Source organism: Phalacrocorax aristotelis, chromosome 18 (genome assembly GCF_949628215.1).
Source record: "Phalacrocorax aristotelis chromosome 18, bGulAri2.1, whole genome shotgun sequence".
Lineage (NCBI taxonomy): Eukaryota > Metazoa > Chordata > Aves > Suliformes > Phalacrocoracidae > Phalacrocorax > Phalacrocorax aristotelis.
Genome location: NC_134293.1, coordinates 9396137 through 9416343, shown reverse-complemented (window position 1 = coordinate 9416343; position 20207 = coordinate 9396137). Strand labels below are relative to the sequence as shown.

Genomic DNA, 20207 nt, shown 5'->3' with positions numbered 1-20207 from the left:
CTAAGCAGAAAAGTAAAAATATCTGGAGCTTAAAGTATCTTTGTATTTCAAGTCCAACCTCCATCCACAGGTTAGGGGTTACCTCATAAGCCCTTGAAGATCTGAGTAGTTCAGTTAATTGCATTTACTTGTCACGTCCTCCTACTTGAGAAGTCCATACTAAGGCTATAAGTATAGTAACGGTTAGAATAACAACAGGGGATGCCCAGAGGATAAAACTGATGTAGAAGGCAAACAAAAGATTAAAGTTTAATTTATTAGGGCTCCTAAAAAAAAAAAAAAAACCAACAAAAAAAAAACCCACCAGGTTGAAACCCAACTGAAATTACAAAAACCAGATGAAAGTCAACTCAGATCTGTCTCTCCTTTCAGTATTTCAAGTTTTCAGACTTCAATAAATGATATATTCTTTCAGTTTATAACATAACAATTAAATGTATGGCCTAAAATGAGAGCCTGGGTGCTAGCTGAAACTCAAAGTATGTAGCTAGTGATTTCAAACCCGCCAAAGGCTCATAGCAGTATTTGACCCTTCCACTAGCTGATAGGAATTAAAGAACTGAGCACATTTGGGGGGGGGATTTTTGGATTTTGCAGAACAAACACCTCAGAATTTTTCCTGTGGTACCTCTTGATCTCACATTTTTAAGTGTCCTAGAAGAGAACAGCCCAGTTTTCCAGCACATCCTCCTGCTGGATGGTTACACTGCTGCCGAAAACCACAAACCTCTCTACAGCCAACATGCAATCCAAGTGCCGCCGTTACACATAGAGCGGATGCCTTCCACACCCCAGCACCCTGCTCATCACCACTGCCTTCTCAGGGCCTTCCACCACAGCACAGACAGCTGCTCAGTCCTCCCTGAGAGGCAAGCATCTCCACCTAGATTAAACAGAAAAGGAACGGGCTGAGGAGTTTAAAACATTCAGAATTCCAGCTCAGAGAGAGCTGCCAGTGGCCAACGTTTCCAAGGGCAAAATTACAGTATGTGGGAATTATAGATCTGCAGACAAACCAGCAATCTGTGAGGAATGCAAGTCACCAGAAGCAACAAATTAGGGCCACAACGCTAACAAAATTAGACACAGTCTCCTTTTAACCTCATCTCTATTTTTAAGTTGGTTGGGTTTTTGGGGTGGTTTTATTTTTTAAAGGTTTTGTATTTGTTGTCTTGTTAAAAGTTTCCGTGAAATTGGGCTCAAAGCAACTGTTTAGGAATGAAGTTTCCCTATAATTTACTCTCATTACCTTAGGATGTGTGAAAATACACCCGTGCCTGTACAAGGAGGTTTCTCTCAGCAATTTAACAGACTGACAGAGTCACCCAGCAAAAACAGAACTCAGTATCAACATGACAATTTCCATAGTCTTTGCAAATATGCTGCTTGACAGGAGGTTGTCAGCTGTAGGATTGTTTTTTTTGAGGTTCCCTTATATTCTTCAGTCTTCCCTCGGTTGGGGACACCCGTAGAATTAAAAGGCAGCTCTTTCCCAATGTGACTCTTGCTCATCTACATGTCAATACACTGAACTATGGAAAAACAGAACAAGAACCAAGCCAGTTTCCATCCCCCTCCACTCAACAACAATAAAATCACAGAACAGCATCTTTAAAACCATGCCTGTTCATTTTGATAATTACTCTAACAGTCCATCTAAGCACGGTCTCCAAAGGAGAAACCAAAACCTGAAGGAGAAGGAGGAAACAGCTCATCTGCTGACTACAATGTTCGGAAATGTGTAGTGAACATTCCTCACCAAAGCAAGATGAATGTTACCACCCCAGCACAAAGAAAGGGTTCATATTTCATATATTTTCCATTGTTTGAGCTTGCTTGTACATAAGTAACTACATTTAGCAATCACCGACGGGGGATATTTAGCAGCTAAAAAGATTAATGTTTTTAACAGTGCAATAACAGAAGTAACAAGGCAGGCTGTGCCCTGTTCCATTCCACCAACGTTCCCCAGTTCTGACACAGAGGTCCACCCTTCCATGGGTACAGTTACCTCTAACACCCACCAGAGAGATGTGCAACATCCACTGCCCAAATGAAAACATCACATGAAAATTATCCACGACGAGGGGGCTGCAGCAACGAAAGGAAAGGAAACCAAAGGAAGCCAAACGCCACAGTTTGCTGCTTAGTCTAAGCGGGGCTCTTAAAGCTCCACTGCACAATGCTGTCTCAAAGATTTTCAGCGATGGAAAGCGAGTAGATTCAAAGTCTGTGTTGAACCAAAGAATTCTGGATTGAAATAAATGAATACTTTGAAGTGTAGAATGTTCAAATGAGAAGGCTTCGTAACACAAGGAAGCATCCTGTAGATAGGGACAGAGGCAGTGGTTTCAAGTTTCTACGTTGAAAAAGCGTTGGTTTGACCCTAAGGGGCTCATCAGACAGTGGAAAGCATGGCGGAAGGCCTTGCGCAGAGCGGGCAGGCCTGGCAAGCCTCACAGGCCGGCGGCCATGTCACACGCGCGTGCTGCTACACCTCAGCGCGACTCAGCAAAGCGCAGCTGCTCCGGCAGGTGTGTCCGGCACACGGGGTCCCGCACGGGGAAAGGAGCGGCCTTCTACCCCAGAGAAGGCACAATGCCCAGAAGATCTGAATAGAAACAGCAAGAGGCTTTACCAACCTACAATGGGTTTCAAATAGAAGTCTGCAGTGTTCCATAAGTGACTGCTACTGTCTTGAATGACCCAGCATCCTTGCACAGTTATCACTTGACACCAGTTGCTGGTGATTTGGGTTGCTGCCTTTATTTATTTAACAGAAACCTCATAACATGGCCCTTTCTAGCTTTCATTACACATGCTGAAAGCACTCTTCAACTGGACCCTGTAAAAATATAATGCAGAGTGTTTATGGACAAAGACAAGCTTTAGAAGACTGGCAAGGAATTGAGTGTCCTTAAAACTATTAATTGAGATAGAAGGAACAGGGAACACTTACCAGCACAGGCTGCTGGCACACAAGGTCATAGCAGCAGCCAGCAATGGCAGGTGCAAATGATGAAATCTGTGTGCAAATTCTAGAAAGACAGCTTTCTAACAGAGGAGCTCTTCTCCACTGGGGCTGGTGCCACTGTTTAATTTGATTACACACAAGTGAAAGCCTGGGGGAGGGAGGGAAGGAAAGAAACAGAGTGAGGACCCTCTGCGCACCCATGCTGAACGTAAAGGGCGCACGCAGCTGCGGGCTCGGCAGCAGGGGCACTGAACAGTGGTCCACAGCAAAATTACAGGGGGGTAAGACAGCTGACATGGCATGATCCTTTGGTAGACAAAAAATTACTTGCTTTCCCCTCAGCAAACCACATGCCGCATAGCAATTTTGACTGGAAAGATGCTATCCCAGATTTAAAGGGAAACTAATCTGTTAGAAGAAATTCATCTCAGAGCAAGGGAGTCTGGAATCTCTGTGCGAACACACCACTCACACGCAGACTGACACGCTGTCCGTAACACTTGCAGGTGCTCTGCTTTTTCAGCCTACCACCAAGTCTTTCACTACCTGGCTTTTTAGGAGCTGCTAAGAGACTATTTTCTAACCGTAACTTGTAAGCTGAAAGGACCCAGAGTGTGCTCTTGCTTCCCTCTAGCCCTGAAATCTCACAGAAGGCCCTGGGACTGTTTCTTTAAAAGACAGGACAATTCAGACTCTATTGCATTCTGGGTTAAAAGGGAAAAAAATCCCAAAACAAAAAAGCCACCAGAGTCTAGGATCAGGTCCTCCAGACTAAGCACAAGAATATCACTAAATAAGAAAATTGCTCTTGTTGAGATATTTTGGTACAATTTTTTTTTAAACCTACCTTAAAATTGTTGTGACACTACCTACCGAAGTCTAAATTATACTTTCAAAATTATATGTATTAATATCTAAAGTGTGTAATTATAAAGGAGCAGAATTATTTTAGAAACATCATACTTACAAACCTATTTTTTAAAATAGAAACTTTCTGTATGACTGTAAGATCTGTATTTTAGGTCTCCTGTCTTTACGACTCTGTATTAGCAGAGGCAACTGGAGTCCACATGTTCAAATGGAAGCTGCAAACAGTGATCTTCTGTATTATTGCAATGGCATTAATAAAAAAAGCAAACCTTACTCCTGCAGAACAAAAGAGACCCCTGAAAACAGTGAAAGAACTGTACTGCTAATAGATTTTCTTCTTACCAGCTTCCTTCACTAAAGCCAAACTCATGCAAGCAAAAAGCTTTATGTATTTGTTTTTATCTACCAAGAAAACTGAAGCGCTGGAAAATATTGGTTTGCCAACCAAAAGTTCGATTAATGACATTCACGAACTGCTTAATTATCAGATCAGTGATTTAAATCTACTAACTAGTGGTTGTCCACATCATGACTGACCCTACCTGTTGTTTTCTGTCAGTCTCTGCACAGAGACCGGAGGCTGAATGTCTCATCTAGATTGTCGTAACTGAACTCTCCCACTGCTGGGCTGCTTCTGGATACACAAACCTCTTCCTACAGATACCAGTTGGGTAGGAAACCTGTCCCACTCGGTATTGAAGCCGTTAGTACTTCAGTTGCACAAGTCTTTGAGTGAACAAACCCTAACATGGTCAGTTAGAAAGTCCAGTAATTCCTAAATGGTGATGAATGTATTTCCTATTCACATAGAAAATGTGAAGGGATGGTACAATAGAGCTTGACTAAATAGTTAAGAAGGTTAAATCTGATTACAGATCATATTGCATGCGCTTACAGACAGAAACCTCTACCCAGCCACTCACAGAAGTTGTGTTTTTATTCAAACATTAGCTCTACTGCTAATTTATTCTTGTTAAGTAAAGTGGCTTTCAGCAATGCAAGTGATTGGAACGTACACTTCTGAGGCAAATGTAAGTTTACAATGATATACAGAGTTTGACATTTATACCAATATATATTTTTGAACATAATATGACTACAGAAGCATTACTAATTTTGAGTCACTTCCAAATGAGGAAAAAGTTTAACAAGAACAATGAAATGCAGACCAAAAGTGATTTACCTCTCGCTCTTCAGCTACTGTTGCAGTCCCTCTCAATCCACAGTCCCAACTTCATAATTTTGGTAGCTTTGTAATAACTTGACATACACCCACTGCACATTGAATAGCTGCCAAAAATGTGCCTTAGTATCACATCCATCCTGGAACACCTTTAAGGGCAAAGGTAGGTTTAACCCTACTTGGAAAAGTGTTTTAGCATGGCATGAGAGACAAAGAACCTCTGGAAGGGCACTATGCAGCGATGCAACAAATGTGTTGCACAGAAATAAGCTCCAAGAAGCAAGAGCTGCTCTCCTTCCACGGCAACTCTAACTGCTGAGACACATAAGTTTAGAAAGATGCCTCACTTCTCCAGCAACTTGAAGAGTATGACCCAAAATTTATTTAATTAGTGAAAGGTCTACCCAATTTCATGGGTGTTAAAGCACATATAAAACAGTGCACTAGCTTCCAAAACTGGTCACACATCTAGGCTTACAAAATAACTGTGATACCCATTTATGCCGAGCAGGAATTTGCCACCCTAAAAATACACGTTTTATGAAGGAAATAGCAAGTGACCCTAAATTTTAGCAGTTCTACCAAGACCCTGCTATAATGAAATAGGCAAGAGAAGCAGAGTCATTAATTTTGTTGCTTTTTCGGCACTTCTGTACAGTTCAAGGTATGTCACAGAGCCGGCAAGCACAGAGCAGTACGTGCTAGGGAAGCGTTGCAAACTGCTCGTGAGCATCCAGCACCTGCATACATATAAAGAGTAGATTAACCAAATACAGAGGTAAATGAAATAAGTTGGTTATTCCCTTGACAGCTAAGAAATGCTGTTGGGAGGAAAGGGCAGAAAATACCACTCGCTGCGTGGAGTGCTAGTGGGTGAGTACCCAACCTTCAGCCAGGATTAGCACCCAACCACCTCACGTTCTGACCAGCGACTCAAGGTCTTTCATTAGGGATTGTGTAATTGTTTATGCAGTCTGTATGCAAGCACAGATGAACAAAACCACCAGAATTCCTCTCATTTAGGAAAAATAAAAAGTTATCTCCCTTCCCTTAATACCAGTTGGGAATAAGGTGCACACACACACTTTTTAGGGCCCCAAACACCATAGCTTAATTGATCATCAGAAGCTCAGGAATCTCAGCACATTGGTTTTATAGTCAAAAATCAATTACCTTAGTATTTTCCGTATCTTGTTATAGGAAAATCATAAAGGAGAAATCAATGTTTGCCTTTCCATGCACCTTGTTTGGTACTTCTGAGTTACAAATTCCTCAAAAATTGCAAAGGGAAAAAAGCTCCTAATACTATCACATTACAGGGTTCTTTGTCCTCCCCCTTCTCTTCCCGATCAGAGAAGAAATAACACATCCAAGACTGATCTGATCAGGAACTGTCAGTTTTAATCAGAGCATTGTAGCTGTCAGTCACAGGTGGCCCTTGGGTATTTTGTTTCCTGAATATATAAAAGATTGTTATCCTGAAAGTTAGGCAGCATTTCTGGCTGCTAGAGGGAAATAACAAGACTGTTATAAATGTTTTAGCATTAGTATTGCTGCAGCAGTATTTGAGTTCTAATAGCTTAACTCACCAATACAGGCAGTGACCACTCTTTGAGGCACACTGGTGCATTAGAAATCATTTTCCCTTATTGCATAGTTTGTTTCATAACTTAGTCAGCATTTATTAATAGTGTTGCAATTCTATATTAATTATTATTTAGCACTGACAGTATGCCTGGAACGGCACAAAATTAGCCCCTGCCCCAAAGTGCTTAAGAAGCCCCAACTCAGTGTCCCATAACCAACGTTTCACACGCTAACCTGCTCAGTTACTGAAGCCTGGATAGCTGCCTGGATAGCTGATCAAATTATTTAACTCGTGCTGCTCAGGACAGCCAAGCCACACTGGGTCTCGCTGGGATAAAGTTTACAAGCACAAGCCTGTTGGAGAAAACCACCCAACGCTAAAGGCAATGGAAAAATGAGAATCCAGTATCTTACGGGAGAAAAGAAAAATCCTGTCAGTCTCACATTTTCAAATGAAAAGTCTCACTGAAGAGGCATACAGCAAGAGCACACAGTGGTTTGTAAGCTTCCCGAACTGCACACCTGGCAGCAAAGCTGTGCTGAAGCCACTACGTATGCCAGCATAAACGCAAAATGTCCACGGCCATCAATACAACACAGACACAAATCATGAAGTACAGAAGTGAGAGGCAGAAAGAAGTGAAAACTGCAAACCAACAACAGGGCAAGACCCCCCTCTCAGATCTGTACTGCTTTGCTGGCACACTCTCCCAAAGGATCACTCCTCTGAAATGAGAGCATGCAGAGAGAACAGAACATCAAAGCACGGGACAGCCACATGAATCAAAGTTCACCTTCGGGTAGGTTTAATTCAAGCCCTGCAGGCTTCACACAGACAGAAGTCCTGTTGACTCTGTCAGTTCACCCACTCTTGTTGTTTTCCATGTTGCCAGGAACACAGGGCTCACGTTCTAAGACAATAATGATATGTTTCTGATATGAATAAAGCAAATGGGAAGCTATGAAACAAATAATTAACTGTGTTCTGTTATTTACATAATTATTGGCAGAAGCCTGAAGGAGTAAAATGGATTACTGCAGTTTTGGTTCAATGCAGCCTTAAAATAAAAAAACATCATCACATGCCAAAGCTGAAAAGGATTTTCATTCCAGCATGTGGTTCTTTCATTCTGCCAGCAAGCTCCAAGCTGCTACTGCAGCGATTCTCCATATAACCCTGATCTTTTCCCTCTGCTGTTCTGTTTAGCCACTGCAGTTGCTGGCCGCCAGCAGAAGCATAGAACAGGTACTAAAGATAATAAAATAAAAGCCTGTAGGAGATAGAATTGTTCACCAACTACATAACCCTCGAATGTTCACATTGTTGAAGCCTAAATTTAGGTCTGGCAAGGCATAAAGCCGAGTTTTTCTTTTGTATTGCTCTCCCTTCAGCTAAAATTGCGCTATGCATTTCAGTTGTGGTAGAAGATCAACAGTTCTGGAGAAGAATGATTTATATATATTCCCTCAAAAAACAGAAGTACAGAATAGGTGGGAGCAGCTACATCGGTCTCATGACATGCTTCATTGCTGTCTAGAAGGATCAGCCTGACAGAACTCCTCTATGCCCTTCCCAGCCACATCTTGTGTGGAGGCTTTCCTGAAACACACAGCATCATGAAGAGTATAAAAGAGACCACCATGGGGTCCTGAACAGCTCATCCAAGAGCCTTCCAAAAGACAACTTCAGCCACTCCTGACTGGCAATAGGCCCAAAGCAATGACCTCAAAAGTGAAAGATTCTATATCCCTTTAGTCATCCAGGATCCCTCACATTCTCACTTTCCTCATTATTTATACTGCTGTGAAACCAGAAGCATGGAAATTAGCGTTCCCTCCCTTTCACTTCCTTTCCCTGCAACCCTACAGAAATAGCTGGGTTACATAAGGCAGAAACACCTACAAAATAACAATGAAAACAGATGTGTCAAAAAAAGAAAAAAATGTGATGAGATGCCTACTGTGCATGCCAATTCTAAGTAAAGTACTTGTCCAGTCTATGAATAGTGCAGTGCACTATTTTAATATTGCCAAACTCAAAGGCAGGTTCTAGCAGAGCTCAGAACTAAGGGCTTGGAAGGAGGTGGGGGGTGTTGGGGTGTTGCTTGGGGGTTTTTTGGCTGGTTGGTTGGTTTGGTTTTTTTGCCTGTACCTGCCTCAGATTTGCTTCTTGACTTTCAGACCCGTTCACCAAAAATGCAATTTTCAGAAAAGGTCCATGCCATGTTCTGTACCCAAACTTCTCTGGAAACCACCAGGAGTTGCTCACCTCACTTATACCTCTCTGGGCTCTGCGCCCAAGCCCATTTTGCTCAACTCCCATTAACTTCCATGGCCCCTTAGGCACTTCACAGGTCCTTCTGAGAACTCATTTTGAACATACATTATCTTTTTCCTAGAACACTCATCACCCTACATCCACAGCGCCAATTTCCAGAAAATGCTCTCAACCAGCAAAGGGTGTCATCCTCCACCATCCGTTTCCAATGGACACCTTCATGCTTTCTTTCTCCTGTGATGCTCGTCATGTTTGGTAGATGCTGTCTGTAACCACTTGCTGAAAGCTACCACTGTCTTCCCTCAAATTCCTCCTTTGCCTATGCAGCCTATGAAATAAGTCATATCTGCTAATGTCCTGGGGCTCCTTACACTAACCAATACTGTCTCTTGTCTCCTTCAGACCCCCTCCCACCCACGGCATACAGCTCTCTGATGCCTCCTGATATACATGGATGGTAAGTACCTTGGGTGCACCATCTGACTCAGTAGAAGCTGTACAATGATGTCCTGGTCTATAATACACAAAAAGCAATGATGAAGCAAACAAGCAACTCGGCAAGAGTTCTGATCTCTGAATTTCCTAATTTATATCTGTAAAATAAAATTATGGCTTCCCATTGAATCTCCTGAGTAGGCACCATGAGCCTTTACTAACAGTTGTAAGGAAACTCAAGACCTTTACAAACCTTGTTTGATTCAGGTGAGACATTATAACATCACCTTTTGATCGCAAGTTCCTCAGCACTTGAAAGCCCAAGCGAGAGCTATGGGATTTCATATCAGGGGAAAGTCACCAGCTTTTAACAACATCTATTGAACTTAGTAGCCCACCATGCTACTAATGGGGAGCTTATTTGCTTCTGGTGTGGTCTACCAGAAGCAATAAAGAATAAACGTGTAATAAACAGGAGCAACTGAAAACAAGTTGACTGATGGAATTCAACCCTACTACAGCTTGGCACGGTATCTGAAAAGTCATGAAGGAATGACTATAGAATTCCCACACTTCTGACCAGAGAAGCTTTTCTGCACAGCCCCTGATATTGACAGGCTCCAAGATCTAGGGACTAGTTATGATCATCACATTATTCTTAATAACACACTCAATATTTATGAGGATCTTAACTCCATGTAATAAAGCCCCCATTCACTAACTGTGGTGACTTGGATGCTTTGGGGATAAAAATTAATCAACATGCATGAAAGAGGATCTCAGAGTCAAACAGGAAAATCTGCACATAATAACACAGATAGTAACTATCTGGCAAACCTATATCACAAGGAAGAAAAATACTATGATTAAAGACTTCGCTCAAAATGTAAAATACTCTGAAACAAATCCTGCCAACTCACGTAAGAACCGGCAAACAGGAAGCAGCTGACTGTGCAATAAAGCCCATCACACAGAGAAAACACGATGTTAGAGAACTAGATGGTACTACACAGTCCTTGTCATCGTGCTGCAGAGTGCTTTCTTTCGCCTGCTTTTGAAGTTCATGAGGCTCAGTCCTTCTAGCTCCTGCTCCCAGTGCAGCACTTCTTGCGCCTTGAGCCAGCAACAGGTATCTATGGTCCAAGGAAAACGTTGCTGTCCTTTTGCAAATTCTCACATGGGTGAGCTTGGGGCACCCCTGGCTCAAGTAGGCTCTGTCAATATTCTTTTTTAATATTTTGCAGCATTACACTTCTTCCACAGCTGAGTCCTAGGTTGAGCTTAGCTCTGCCACTTAATGGTTTCTTCCCTGAAATAAGCACTGAGCATAGTCTTGTTACAAGCGGGATAAGGGGCGCTCTCTATCCCATCACATATACGAGATCTCAGACTGCATAAAGATCGTTCAGTATGAAACATGCTATGAGGTAACATATTACTATCAGAAATGTGAACTCACAAGTGAAAAAAAGAAAAAAGAAGCAGTTTTGGCTTATAAACTCTTGAACATCTTTGCATTTGAGAGTTAGTGTTGAACCTTTCCTAACCCTTCAGTTATAGCTTGTACTACATAGTTTCAAACTTGACTTTCAACTTTCAATAATCATTTGCATGTACGTATCTTCAAAGAATGGTATTTGATTTGCAACTATGTTTTGTAATGAGAGGCTAATTAACACAAATATGGTTATTAGCAAGTTCCAGACATTTACAGGACAAAAACAGCAGACCAAAGCCTATGGCACACTGTCACAGGGACAGAGAACCTCAAGGATGAGCAAATACCAGCCAAGGCTCTGCCACTAACTACATTACCACAGGCAAATCGACAACACTAACTCTGTTTCCCCTTCTGTAATGGGATAGTAAGACTCATTTACTTTGCTGTGTAGTTCTCCAGCTTAATTAAATTGTTACCTTTAAATTAAAGGCACTACAGAAATGCCAGGAAGTAGTGTCTGAACTAGAAGGTGGAGGTAACACCCTAATGAAGCAAGACTATTTCCATCGACAACAGCAGCCATAGTGAAAGGTCATCCATGGCATAATTGTGAAGCCACATTCCAAGCTTCTGAAGGCAAGATGACTTTCCCCAAAACTTCATTAAGGAAGAAGGTATGTCCCAGCAGCACCAGATGGCTGAAATGCTGTAGTTTCACAGGTACTCTATGATAGTTTTCGTTACTGCTAAGTTTCTCTTTGCTTTCCCAATAGCAGCAAAATATCACGGTTCTTGAAAGAATGCTTTTTCCACAGGCAACTGCTTTCAGTATGATCAAAGATCTATTAAGAAAATTGCAGAGGATCACTTCCCTTCAAGTCAGTAATGTTCAGCACAGAGTTTTCAGTCTTTTCTTTAGACGAGCCACAGTAGAGGCACTCCCGCTTTTTGTCTGGGACAGCTTCTCCCAATATCATTGTATTTTAACCTTCCCACACACACTGGAAATTTCCAACTCTTGTAAACATAAGGACGTTATTGAAAGATTACTGTGCCAGCTTTTTATTTTTAAAGTATTGGAAGAAACTTAAACAGTAAGAAGCAGGCCAGTCCTCAGCAGAGGGCCAGTTCACCATGCATTCCTAAAAGAGCTGCAACTTAGCGTCAGGGGTGAAGCCGTACACGTCCTGTGTCTCAGAAACTGCGCTCAAGTCCTGCCGTGGAACATCCCAGATACCAAAAGGCATATACCATCCTAAATTCATTCAGTCTATACTGGGACATCATTAAACCAAAACTAGGGAAACAGGCAGCTACTTCCTTGTTTCTTGGACCTGAAAAAAAGACCACCTAAGAACAACTCATCATACACAATGTCTTTGTATCCAGAGTGTAAATGCCAAGAAATACCGTGTTTGCTGTTTATTTTTTAATAATGCAAAAGCATTTGCTTTTTACTTTCAGGAGCAAGATGTACCATAGGTCAGCCTAGAGTTTTCCTGCTATTACCTAAGATCTCCTTGTGTTGACTGGTTGCATGTTATCTAACTTCCACGTGGTTACGTTAGAAAACAGCGGGAGATACCCAGGGAACTACAGATGCAACACAGCACTCCACATATGATCTTTTTTTTCCTGCCAACTAAAAATATAATATATACTTCTATATACTTATTTTATATATATATACACACACTATATATATATAATTGCTTTTTTTTTATCCTTGCATTTGTGACCAGGAAGACCAAAATTGTTGCAACCAAGTTTCCAAGTAAGATAGAAGATGCACTTGTAGTATCGTGCCCACAAACTGGATTTTCTGTTTGCTTATGTCCGTCTGCCAGCTGCCTACTAATCGCTTTTGAGTCCACTGACCTGGCTTTCAAATAAATTTGACAGCAGGAGGAAGTCCCAAAGCTCTCAAGACTTTCATTTAAAAAAATAGTTGGGTAGAGGAGAGACTCATATAAGACAAGAAGAGAAAGGTTAATGACAAAGGTCAGCTCTTATTTGACGTCAGAGAACCCACAGGAGGGATCACCCTAGAGACACAAATCCTCAGGAACCAGTTTCCATTGGTACTGCTGCTCTTCTAACACTTGTTTCACACAGAGCTGGAACCAGAAATTAATTCCAGTTCTCACAACAGTTCGCTGGCCTTAGGTAAATCATAACTTCTGATGCTACTTCCCCTGCCATATTGTGGCTAGTGTTAAACTCCCTTATTACGATGCTGCAACAATTCATATTTGAAATGTCCTTTGAAGGTCTGAAGAGTTGTATTCACTAATTATTACCTGTCTTGAGATGTGAGCTAAATATTCAAAGTGCTAGCTTGATTCATATGCAAGTGCACATCGCATAAGCATGTGGTATGCACTAAGACTCAAAATATTAAAGCAAAGTTTTCTTGTAAAGAAGACTTTATAATAAAGTCAGCTTTCAGCTCAAAACACATCATTTTTATTACCACAACTCTTCTATTAGACTGGATTTAAATTATTCATTTTTTTTGGATTAGCACGTTATAGAGCACCAGTTTGAAAAATAAATATCCATTGAGAGAAGACAAAAGGATCATGCAAAATTTTATTCTGTCCCCAAAGGAAAGTCTGATGTCTGAGATCTTAAACCTTTGATATCAAGCTGAAAGCCAGCAGGTAAGTTCCACAGGGCAGTTACTGGGCACTGCAAAACCAGAGCTTATCCTAGGAACACTGGCAATCATAGCACCAGGACTGGCAATGCTACCTCACAGTAGGCAGGCATTTTTATTCTTTGGTCAGGCACTTTCCAGCCTTCCCAGAAATGAAAATGCTTTTGCCCTCCCTTGCCAGAGCATCCCATGCGTTCTGTTCTTGCAGACAGAAAAATAAGATGTCTTGCTGAAAGTACTATAATAAATAGATGAACAAGATAGTGCTTGTTAAACAAAAAAAATAAATAGGCTGAGTGCGCGGGGCTGGGGCAGGGAGCAGGGGGGTTGCCTCCTGAAGAAGAAACTTTCCATGCGTGAAAGGAGAATGGTGCTTTGTGGTAAATCTCTTTACTAGAGAGATTCCTATTTGAGGGTGAGGGAGCGAACTACCATTTCCTTCAGTAATAACAGATCAAGCTTTTATCTTCAGTCTTCCTCCTGTAACATACTGACTACCAACCGAGTACTCGATACTTCCCAAGACTGGCCTTTACATTTCCTGAAGGAGCAAGCCCTGCCTAAAAATAACAACCAAAAAGCCACAACAGCATCAGTTAAGTTTTCCTTCTAATCCTCCCCATCTCCCTACCCCAGACAAGACAAAGCCAACCTGGCCAACTTATTCTGACAACAGTGACTAGATTTATGTCCCTTGTACCCTACCACTGCCCTACAAACGTATATTATTTTAATGTAGCATGAACAAATGCACTCATTTGTATAACATCACATTGAGTCCTAGTGATTAAAATATGTATATGCATAAAGCAAAATTTATACACGCACAAACCCCTTTATAAGCTGCGAAGATAAAATTATCAGTATTGCCAAACACAGAATATGTATTATGTTTTAATTACATGAGGCAGTCGAATAACAACAAGCCTACTTCATTTCTAATCAGAAAAAGTTCAGCAGTCATCTTCTTCCCTCCTACTACTGCCTGACAAGAATAAATGAGGAGTCCCCTCCAGGGACTACACAGCAAACGTCCCACCACAGGTTTGTTTCGGGGCTGAGCTCCGCAGCAGCCGCCGCCGCCGAGGCGCAGGGCGCCGCTCACGCAGCACGGCGGGGAGAGCGCATCCGTCGGGGAAGGCACGATTTCGAAGCGTTCACCTCAGGGAAAGCGCCGCTTTGCAAAGTGCAATGCGGCTGCCTCGCTGCCCCTCCCGCGCCCCGCTCCGCCGCCGGCCGGCAGCGGCTCCCGCCGCCTGCGAGCTGCGCGCCGCGGGGACCCGCCTTGGGCAGCGGCGCAAGGGCAGCCCGGCTCCTCGGGCTGCGGGGCCGACCTGCTCGGCGGCTGCTTTCACCCGCGGAAACAAAAGTGACGGCATTCCTCGATTCCCCCCGTTTCACAGCAGGCTGTATTTCTCTGGCAGCAGCTGCACCTGTCACCCACAGCATTTACACCGGTCCTAAGATCAAGAACGCTTCTCCCATCAGCCCACAAAATCGCGTAAAGTGTCCTCGGCGTCCGGCAGCCCTCCCCGGCACCAGGCCCTTCCGAAAAAAAGCTTAAAAAAACCCCACCGAACACTCACTCCGCCACCGAGGCAAACAAAGGACACCTCCTTTTATTTGCGATGAAATTCAGCCAAAGTAAAGAACAATACCGGAGGGGCTGCGCGACGGGCACCAGCCGCAGCCGGCCACCCCGCATCCCGCGCCGCTCGCTCCAGCCCGGCCACGGCGAACCGGAGCCCCCCCACCCCACCCCGGGGCGGCCCGGCGGCGGGCCCCGCTGTCCCCCGTCCCACACACACCCCCCGCCCCCGGGGCGGCCCCACCGGGCGGGCGGCGGCGGCCGCACCCCGCCCGGGCACCCCGGGGAGGGCCGCCGACGGGTGCCCTCACCTGCCACCGTGTACCGGTCCAGGTAGTTGAGCACGTTGCCCACGCTGAGGATACCGGCGGCGGCCACGCGGGCCCGGCCGAGGCTCGGCGCCTTGTGGCGGCCGGGCGGGCGCTCGGGGTGCTTGCCGGCCGCCGGCGGGTTCATCCTGCCCGACAGGGTCTGCACCTCGCCCTCGGCTCCCCGGCCGCAGCAGCCCCGCTCGCCCTCTTCCTCCTCCTCCTCGTCGCCGGCTCGGAGCCGCCCGCCGCAGCCCGGGCTGCTACCGGAGGAACCGTCGCTTTCCAGGCACATCATGAGCTGCGGGGGAGACAACCGCGGCGCAGCAGGAGCCCGCGCCGAGTGACCGGCGGTGCGCGTTCAGCGCCGCATCCCGCGGGACCGCCTGCTTGCGGGACCGCCCGCCCGCGGGACCGGCCGCCGCCGCCGCCGCCTCTGACAGCTGCCCGGGAGGGGCGGGGCCCGGCGCAGGCTCCGCCCCGCGCGCCCCGCCCCGCCCTCACGGCGGCGCGCAGCCGCGCCCCAACGGCCGCCGCGCGCCCCGGCGGGAAGGGCTCCCTCGCTGAGTCCGGGCGCCGCCCGCCCCTCAGGGCCGGCACCGAGGAGCCCCTCGCTCCGCGGCGCTGCCGGCGCGGGGGCACCAAGCACTCGGTTCCCTCGATCTCGCTTTAGTATTCTACAGCAGTGCGCGGCGGCTCGGAGCACGCCGACCGGCAGAATCTGGCAGTAAACTGCACGTGGGCCCAACCCTCAGGTCTGGTTTTAAGAACAAATCCGTACGGAAAAAAAAAAAAAACCTCCTTGCCTGCTTCCAACTCCCAGAACCATCTACAGGCACAAAAAGACCGCTGTCGGGGCAGGGGCGGCGTGAGGTAGGGTCAGGGCATGCTGGAATGCGCTGCCCACCTCACCGCTTCCTGCTCGGCCACAGATGGTTTTCCTGTTGCACAGAAGTTGCTCAGGAACAACGTGCATCTTCAAAGGAAGTAGAATTGCTGCAAAGTTCCCACACACACACGCTGAAAACAGTTTCATCCCGCTCCCTATAAAGTTCCACCTTTGAGCTAAGAAGGGCCAAGAGAAATTTCATTTCAAAAGAAGTCTTCAAAGAGATAAAAGTGTTCACAAACAGTGGCTCCAGCCTGTCGTACCTGTAGTAAAACTACAAAAGCTAACTAAAGCCAGAGAAATAAAACGAGCGCTAGAGAGCTAACGTGTGCTTGTCCAGAAACAGTAGGTTACGATTTCAGATTTCTCTGTTGATCTTACCTCTGAAACTGCATCATGATTAAAGCCTTTGTCTCTGGGATACGCATTTAAACAAAACCCCCGTCACCTACCTCTGCGGAAACCTGAGTTGCTCACAGTACAATGTCCTCTGTGTGTGCTCAACATACCTGGCTTTGTCACGCCCTTCCCACAGAGCTTGCGCCAGTGACACCAGGGCCGGGCTATGCCAGTAATCTGGTGAGATACTGCAAAAGGAACCCCCGGGATGCTGGTGGCGAAGAGGGCACTCTCGGGTGAGTCAGCCTGCAATTCAGCGCTGTTTGAGCAACGCGTCATTGAGGAAAGGAGCAAGCACCGTTTCTGATGACACACAACACTCCTAAAGAGTGGTGATGTTTTTACGTTGAGAACAGCTCTGCACAGACAGTCCAGAGCTAGTTTTGGTAACAGAAACATAATAGCTGGATTAACGTAGCATAATGTTCTGGCTGACTTGTTCAAATCTAGGGAATCATTTTCTACTCCATAGCAGCATCTGCAATTCAGATGTGACTGACGTGGTAAAGGTTGTACTAACAAAACTGCTTCTTCACATTCCTACTAATTTCAGAATTTCCAGAATTACTGATGTACACTAATGTGGTCAAGTGACAGTGCTCACTCAGAATATTCTATAGCCCAAAAGGAGAAAAAAATAGTGTAGAACTGAAGGAAAGAAGGAAAAAAGAAAGAAGGAAAAAGGGGAAGGAAAAAGGTATTAAATAGCTTCACGAAGGCCACACAGCTTGGCCAGCAGCGGAGGCAAAACTCGTGCATTCTTTAAGTCAGACATATTGGGCACTAAAACCGCTGAGCTACAGGCTGAAGGAGTTCCACAGAGGCCAAAGTGTACAGGAGCCCTCAGATGTTTATGTTCTGCTCCAAAGTCTATTCCACTCTTTTTTTTTAACCACTTGGGCTACCCCGTGGCTTTTCACACAGGAAAGAGTGTTCAGAAGATGTTAATGAGATTAAAAGGTAAGGCAAAATTAAAGACCTTCATCTTATGGATCAAATGGCTCCCCTGAAAGCAACTAAGAACGCAGTTCTCTTAAGAAATCGAAGTTTAATTTAATTTCTGTCTTTCCACTTGTAACCAATACCAAGCACACCAACACAGCTGACACTGAAACCAAGGTGGCTTACTGCACATCAAAATAACTGCCTAAAAAGGCTGGGGAGTGACTTCTCCAAACCCCCTCGATCCAGCAAATCGCCAAGAAAATAGAAACCAGTCCAAATACCAACTTACTCTTAAAAGGCAACATATATGCTCCGAAGTTTGGGCAGGCATCTGATGGCCATCGAACATGGAGCAATGCAGGTCTGAGCTGAAGGGGCTTGCAGGAGCATTCTTTTATTTCTGACACAGGAGTTTCAGCTCAGACACATCACCAGATATAGCACAAGGAGGCGTTGGTGAGGCGGGTAGTTCCATGGACGTGCAGGGTCTTACAGCCAACCCTAACACCTTCAACTGTACGTGGAAACTCGGAGCAGATGCCAGTGCATCCATGTCATGAGATTTGTGTAAAGGAAAAGCAGAGGGAACTGGAAGAAATGTGATGGAATTGGCTTTACTGGCAGGATGATTCATATGACTGAACTGCTAAAATCACTGGTTACTACCTCTTAAGAGGAACAGAGTAGATTCTAGCTTAGAGACATTGCTGGGTTTTGCTGTTACAGGTTGTCGAGAGGCAGTTTGATTACAGTGTGCAAGTTCTATCATGGGGAGAAAAATGCCAGTCCTAAGAGCTCTAATCAAGTGGGAAAAGGCATAGCAAGAACCAGAACAATGGCTGAGAGCTGGAGTTAGAAAAATCCTAATGAATCATCTGGTTCACATTTGTTACAGAGTGATTATTCTCTGGAAGAAAATGCTAAAGAAGGGGTGTATTCTCTGTCCCTTTATGTCCTTGGATCCAGGTTGATTGCCTTTCTAGAAAGTGCATTATTGAACTCAAGCATGAGCTATTGCACTCCATGCAGAGAGAACTGGTGTAATTTGATGATACAGGAGGTCAGGCTACATGGGTGAAAGTCCCAACCCCGCAGATACAAGTTCTTACCCTGCTTACAAGGCACACCACATTTTCTGCACCCGCTTCAGTCGCTAGATTGATCTGAGCATAGCTCTGGGAAAGCACAGTACACCAACCTAACCTGGGGGGCTGCGAAGCAGTAGTGTTCTCATAGCCCTGGTGATGAAGGCACATGGCATCTTTCTAGAAACTGGTGATGCTGTGTTCTGTCTAAAAGCTAGGAAGCTCCCACACACTGGGGACACTACCAAGAGGTGTGTAGATAAAATTAAAAGCAAGTTTGAACTTAGCTAGCTCATCCTTCTGCTTCTTCCTGATTATGCATGTCATCTCTGCTCCAGAACAAGCTCTGGCCAGTTTCTGTAGATTACATCTAACAGATATTAGCTAGGGATGAGAGAATCAGCAGCCTTTCTGCAGAGAAGTAACGTAGCCTCAGGCATGTCTCCCAGCCTCATGCACCTCAGCCCATGCACCTCAGCCCATACCCCATGACTGGCTTGTCCCAGTGGCCTCACGCACAGATATGCTGTCCGGATGAGACCAGATGAAACCACACACAAGTCCTTAACAGTGCTCTGCTGAAAGGTGCTTGCAGACATCTTGCTGAGTGTTCAACGAGGAAAAGAACAAATCCACTTGTTAGGAGCCCTCCTCTCTCTCAGTGCAGTCAACAGAGCTCATCCCTTCAGGGATTGTTTTCTTCCTTTCATTATTTTGTTAGTATCTTAAAAGCTTGAAAATGTTTATTTTATTTTTTCCTGGTCTACACTTACCAATTTTTCCCCATGTCCAGAGTTCTAAAGGTGGTCAGTACGAGCAAAAGCACTTCTGTTTGACAATAGCTATAATTTATCTTTGAGGAAGCAAAACCACATTTGCTGGTGCACCAATATAAACTACAGTGATGTAGTGCAGTAGCTGGTCCCTGGGCTAGGCCTGGCCTACACAAAGTTTATGACCAGCCTGCCACCTTCTCTGCCAAGGGGCGATGGCTGATCCTCTGGTGCTAGGTGCCAGCAGCTGCCTTCTCTCTCAGCTCCTTCCCCCTCGCCAGCTGGGGTGTGAGGGAAGGGGAGGAAGGGACTGTTCGCAGAGGGGAACGGTGGGTTGGACCAGCTGTGGAAAGCAAAACCCAGGCCTGAGCCCTGTTGATAACCAGGTCAGACCTTACCTAATCTAAGCAGTTACTACAGCCTGAGGACCTAGACCATCAAGAGGACATCACATTGCTGTTTTGGAAATAATGAAAAGTAAAAGGAAATGCCTTTCCATCTCTAGCCCAGCTTACTTAGAATCCAGATTCCTTTTTCAGGTAATAAAAATCTTGGAAAAATCACTTTTTACAGTTCAAAGTCACAATAATCTCTAATACACAACTGTCAAAGGACTGGAGTCTCCCCGAAGTAGCACTTTGCCAAAAGGTACACCAATCTAGCCACGACTATTACCAGGACAAGTAGCTGCCAACAATAGTCTAACCTGTTAGACTCTAAATAACTATGACTCAAAACAACTTTTGTCCTTTCCCCATGTTTTGCTTAATCTGGTTTAAAATCAGGGCTCAAA

The 20207-nt window shown here is 44.8% G+C and overlaps 1 protein-coding gene across 3 annotated transcripts in view; it reads right to left on the bottom strand.

Annotated features, from left to right (window-relative positions):
* LOC142066112 (sphingosine-1-phosphate transporter SPNS2-like) overlaps positions 1-15778 on the bottom strand; it is a 140337-nt gene extending 124559 nt beyond the window's left edge. For all 3 annotated transcript variants that reach the window (XR_012663608.1, XR_012663609.1, XM_075113141.1), the window contains exon 1: positions 15327-15778. Coding sequence is in view for 1 of the 3 variants with exons in the window: in XM_075113141.1 (XP_074969242.1) it covers positions 15327-15621 (295 nt within the window). In the remaining 2 variants the exon portion in view is untranslated. The remainder of the gene's footprint in view (positions 1-15326) is intronic.
* Between the last annotated feature and the right edge of the window lie 4429 nt (positions 15779-20207).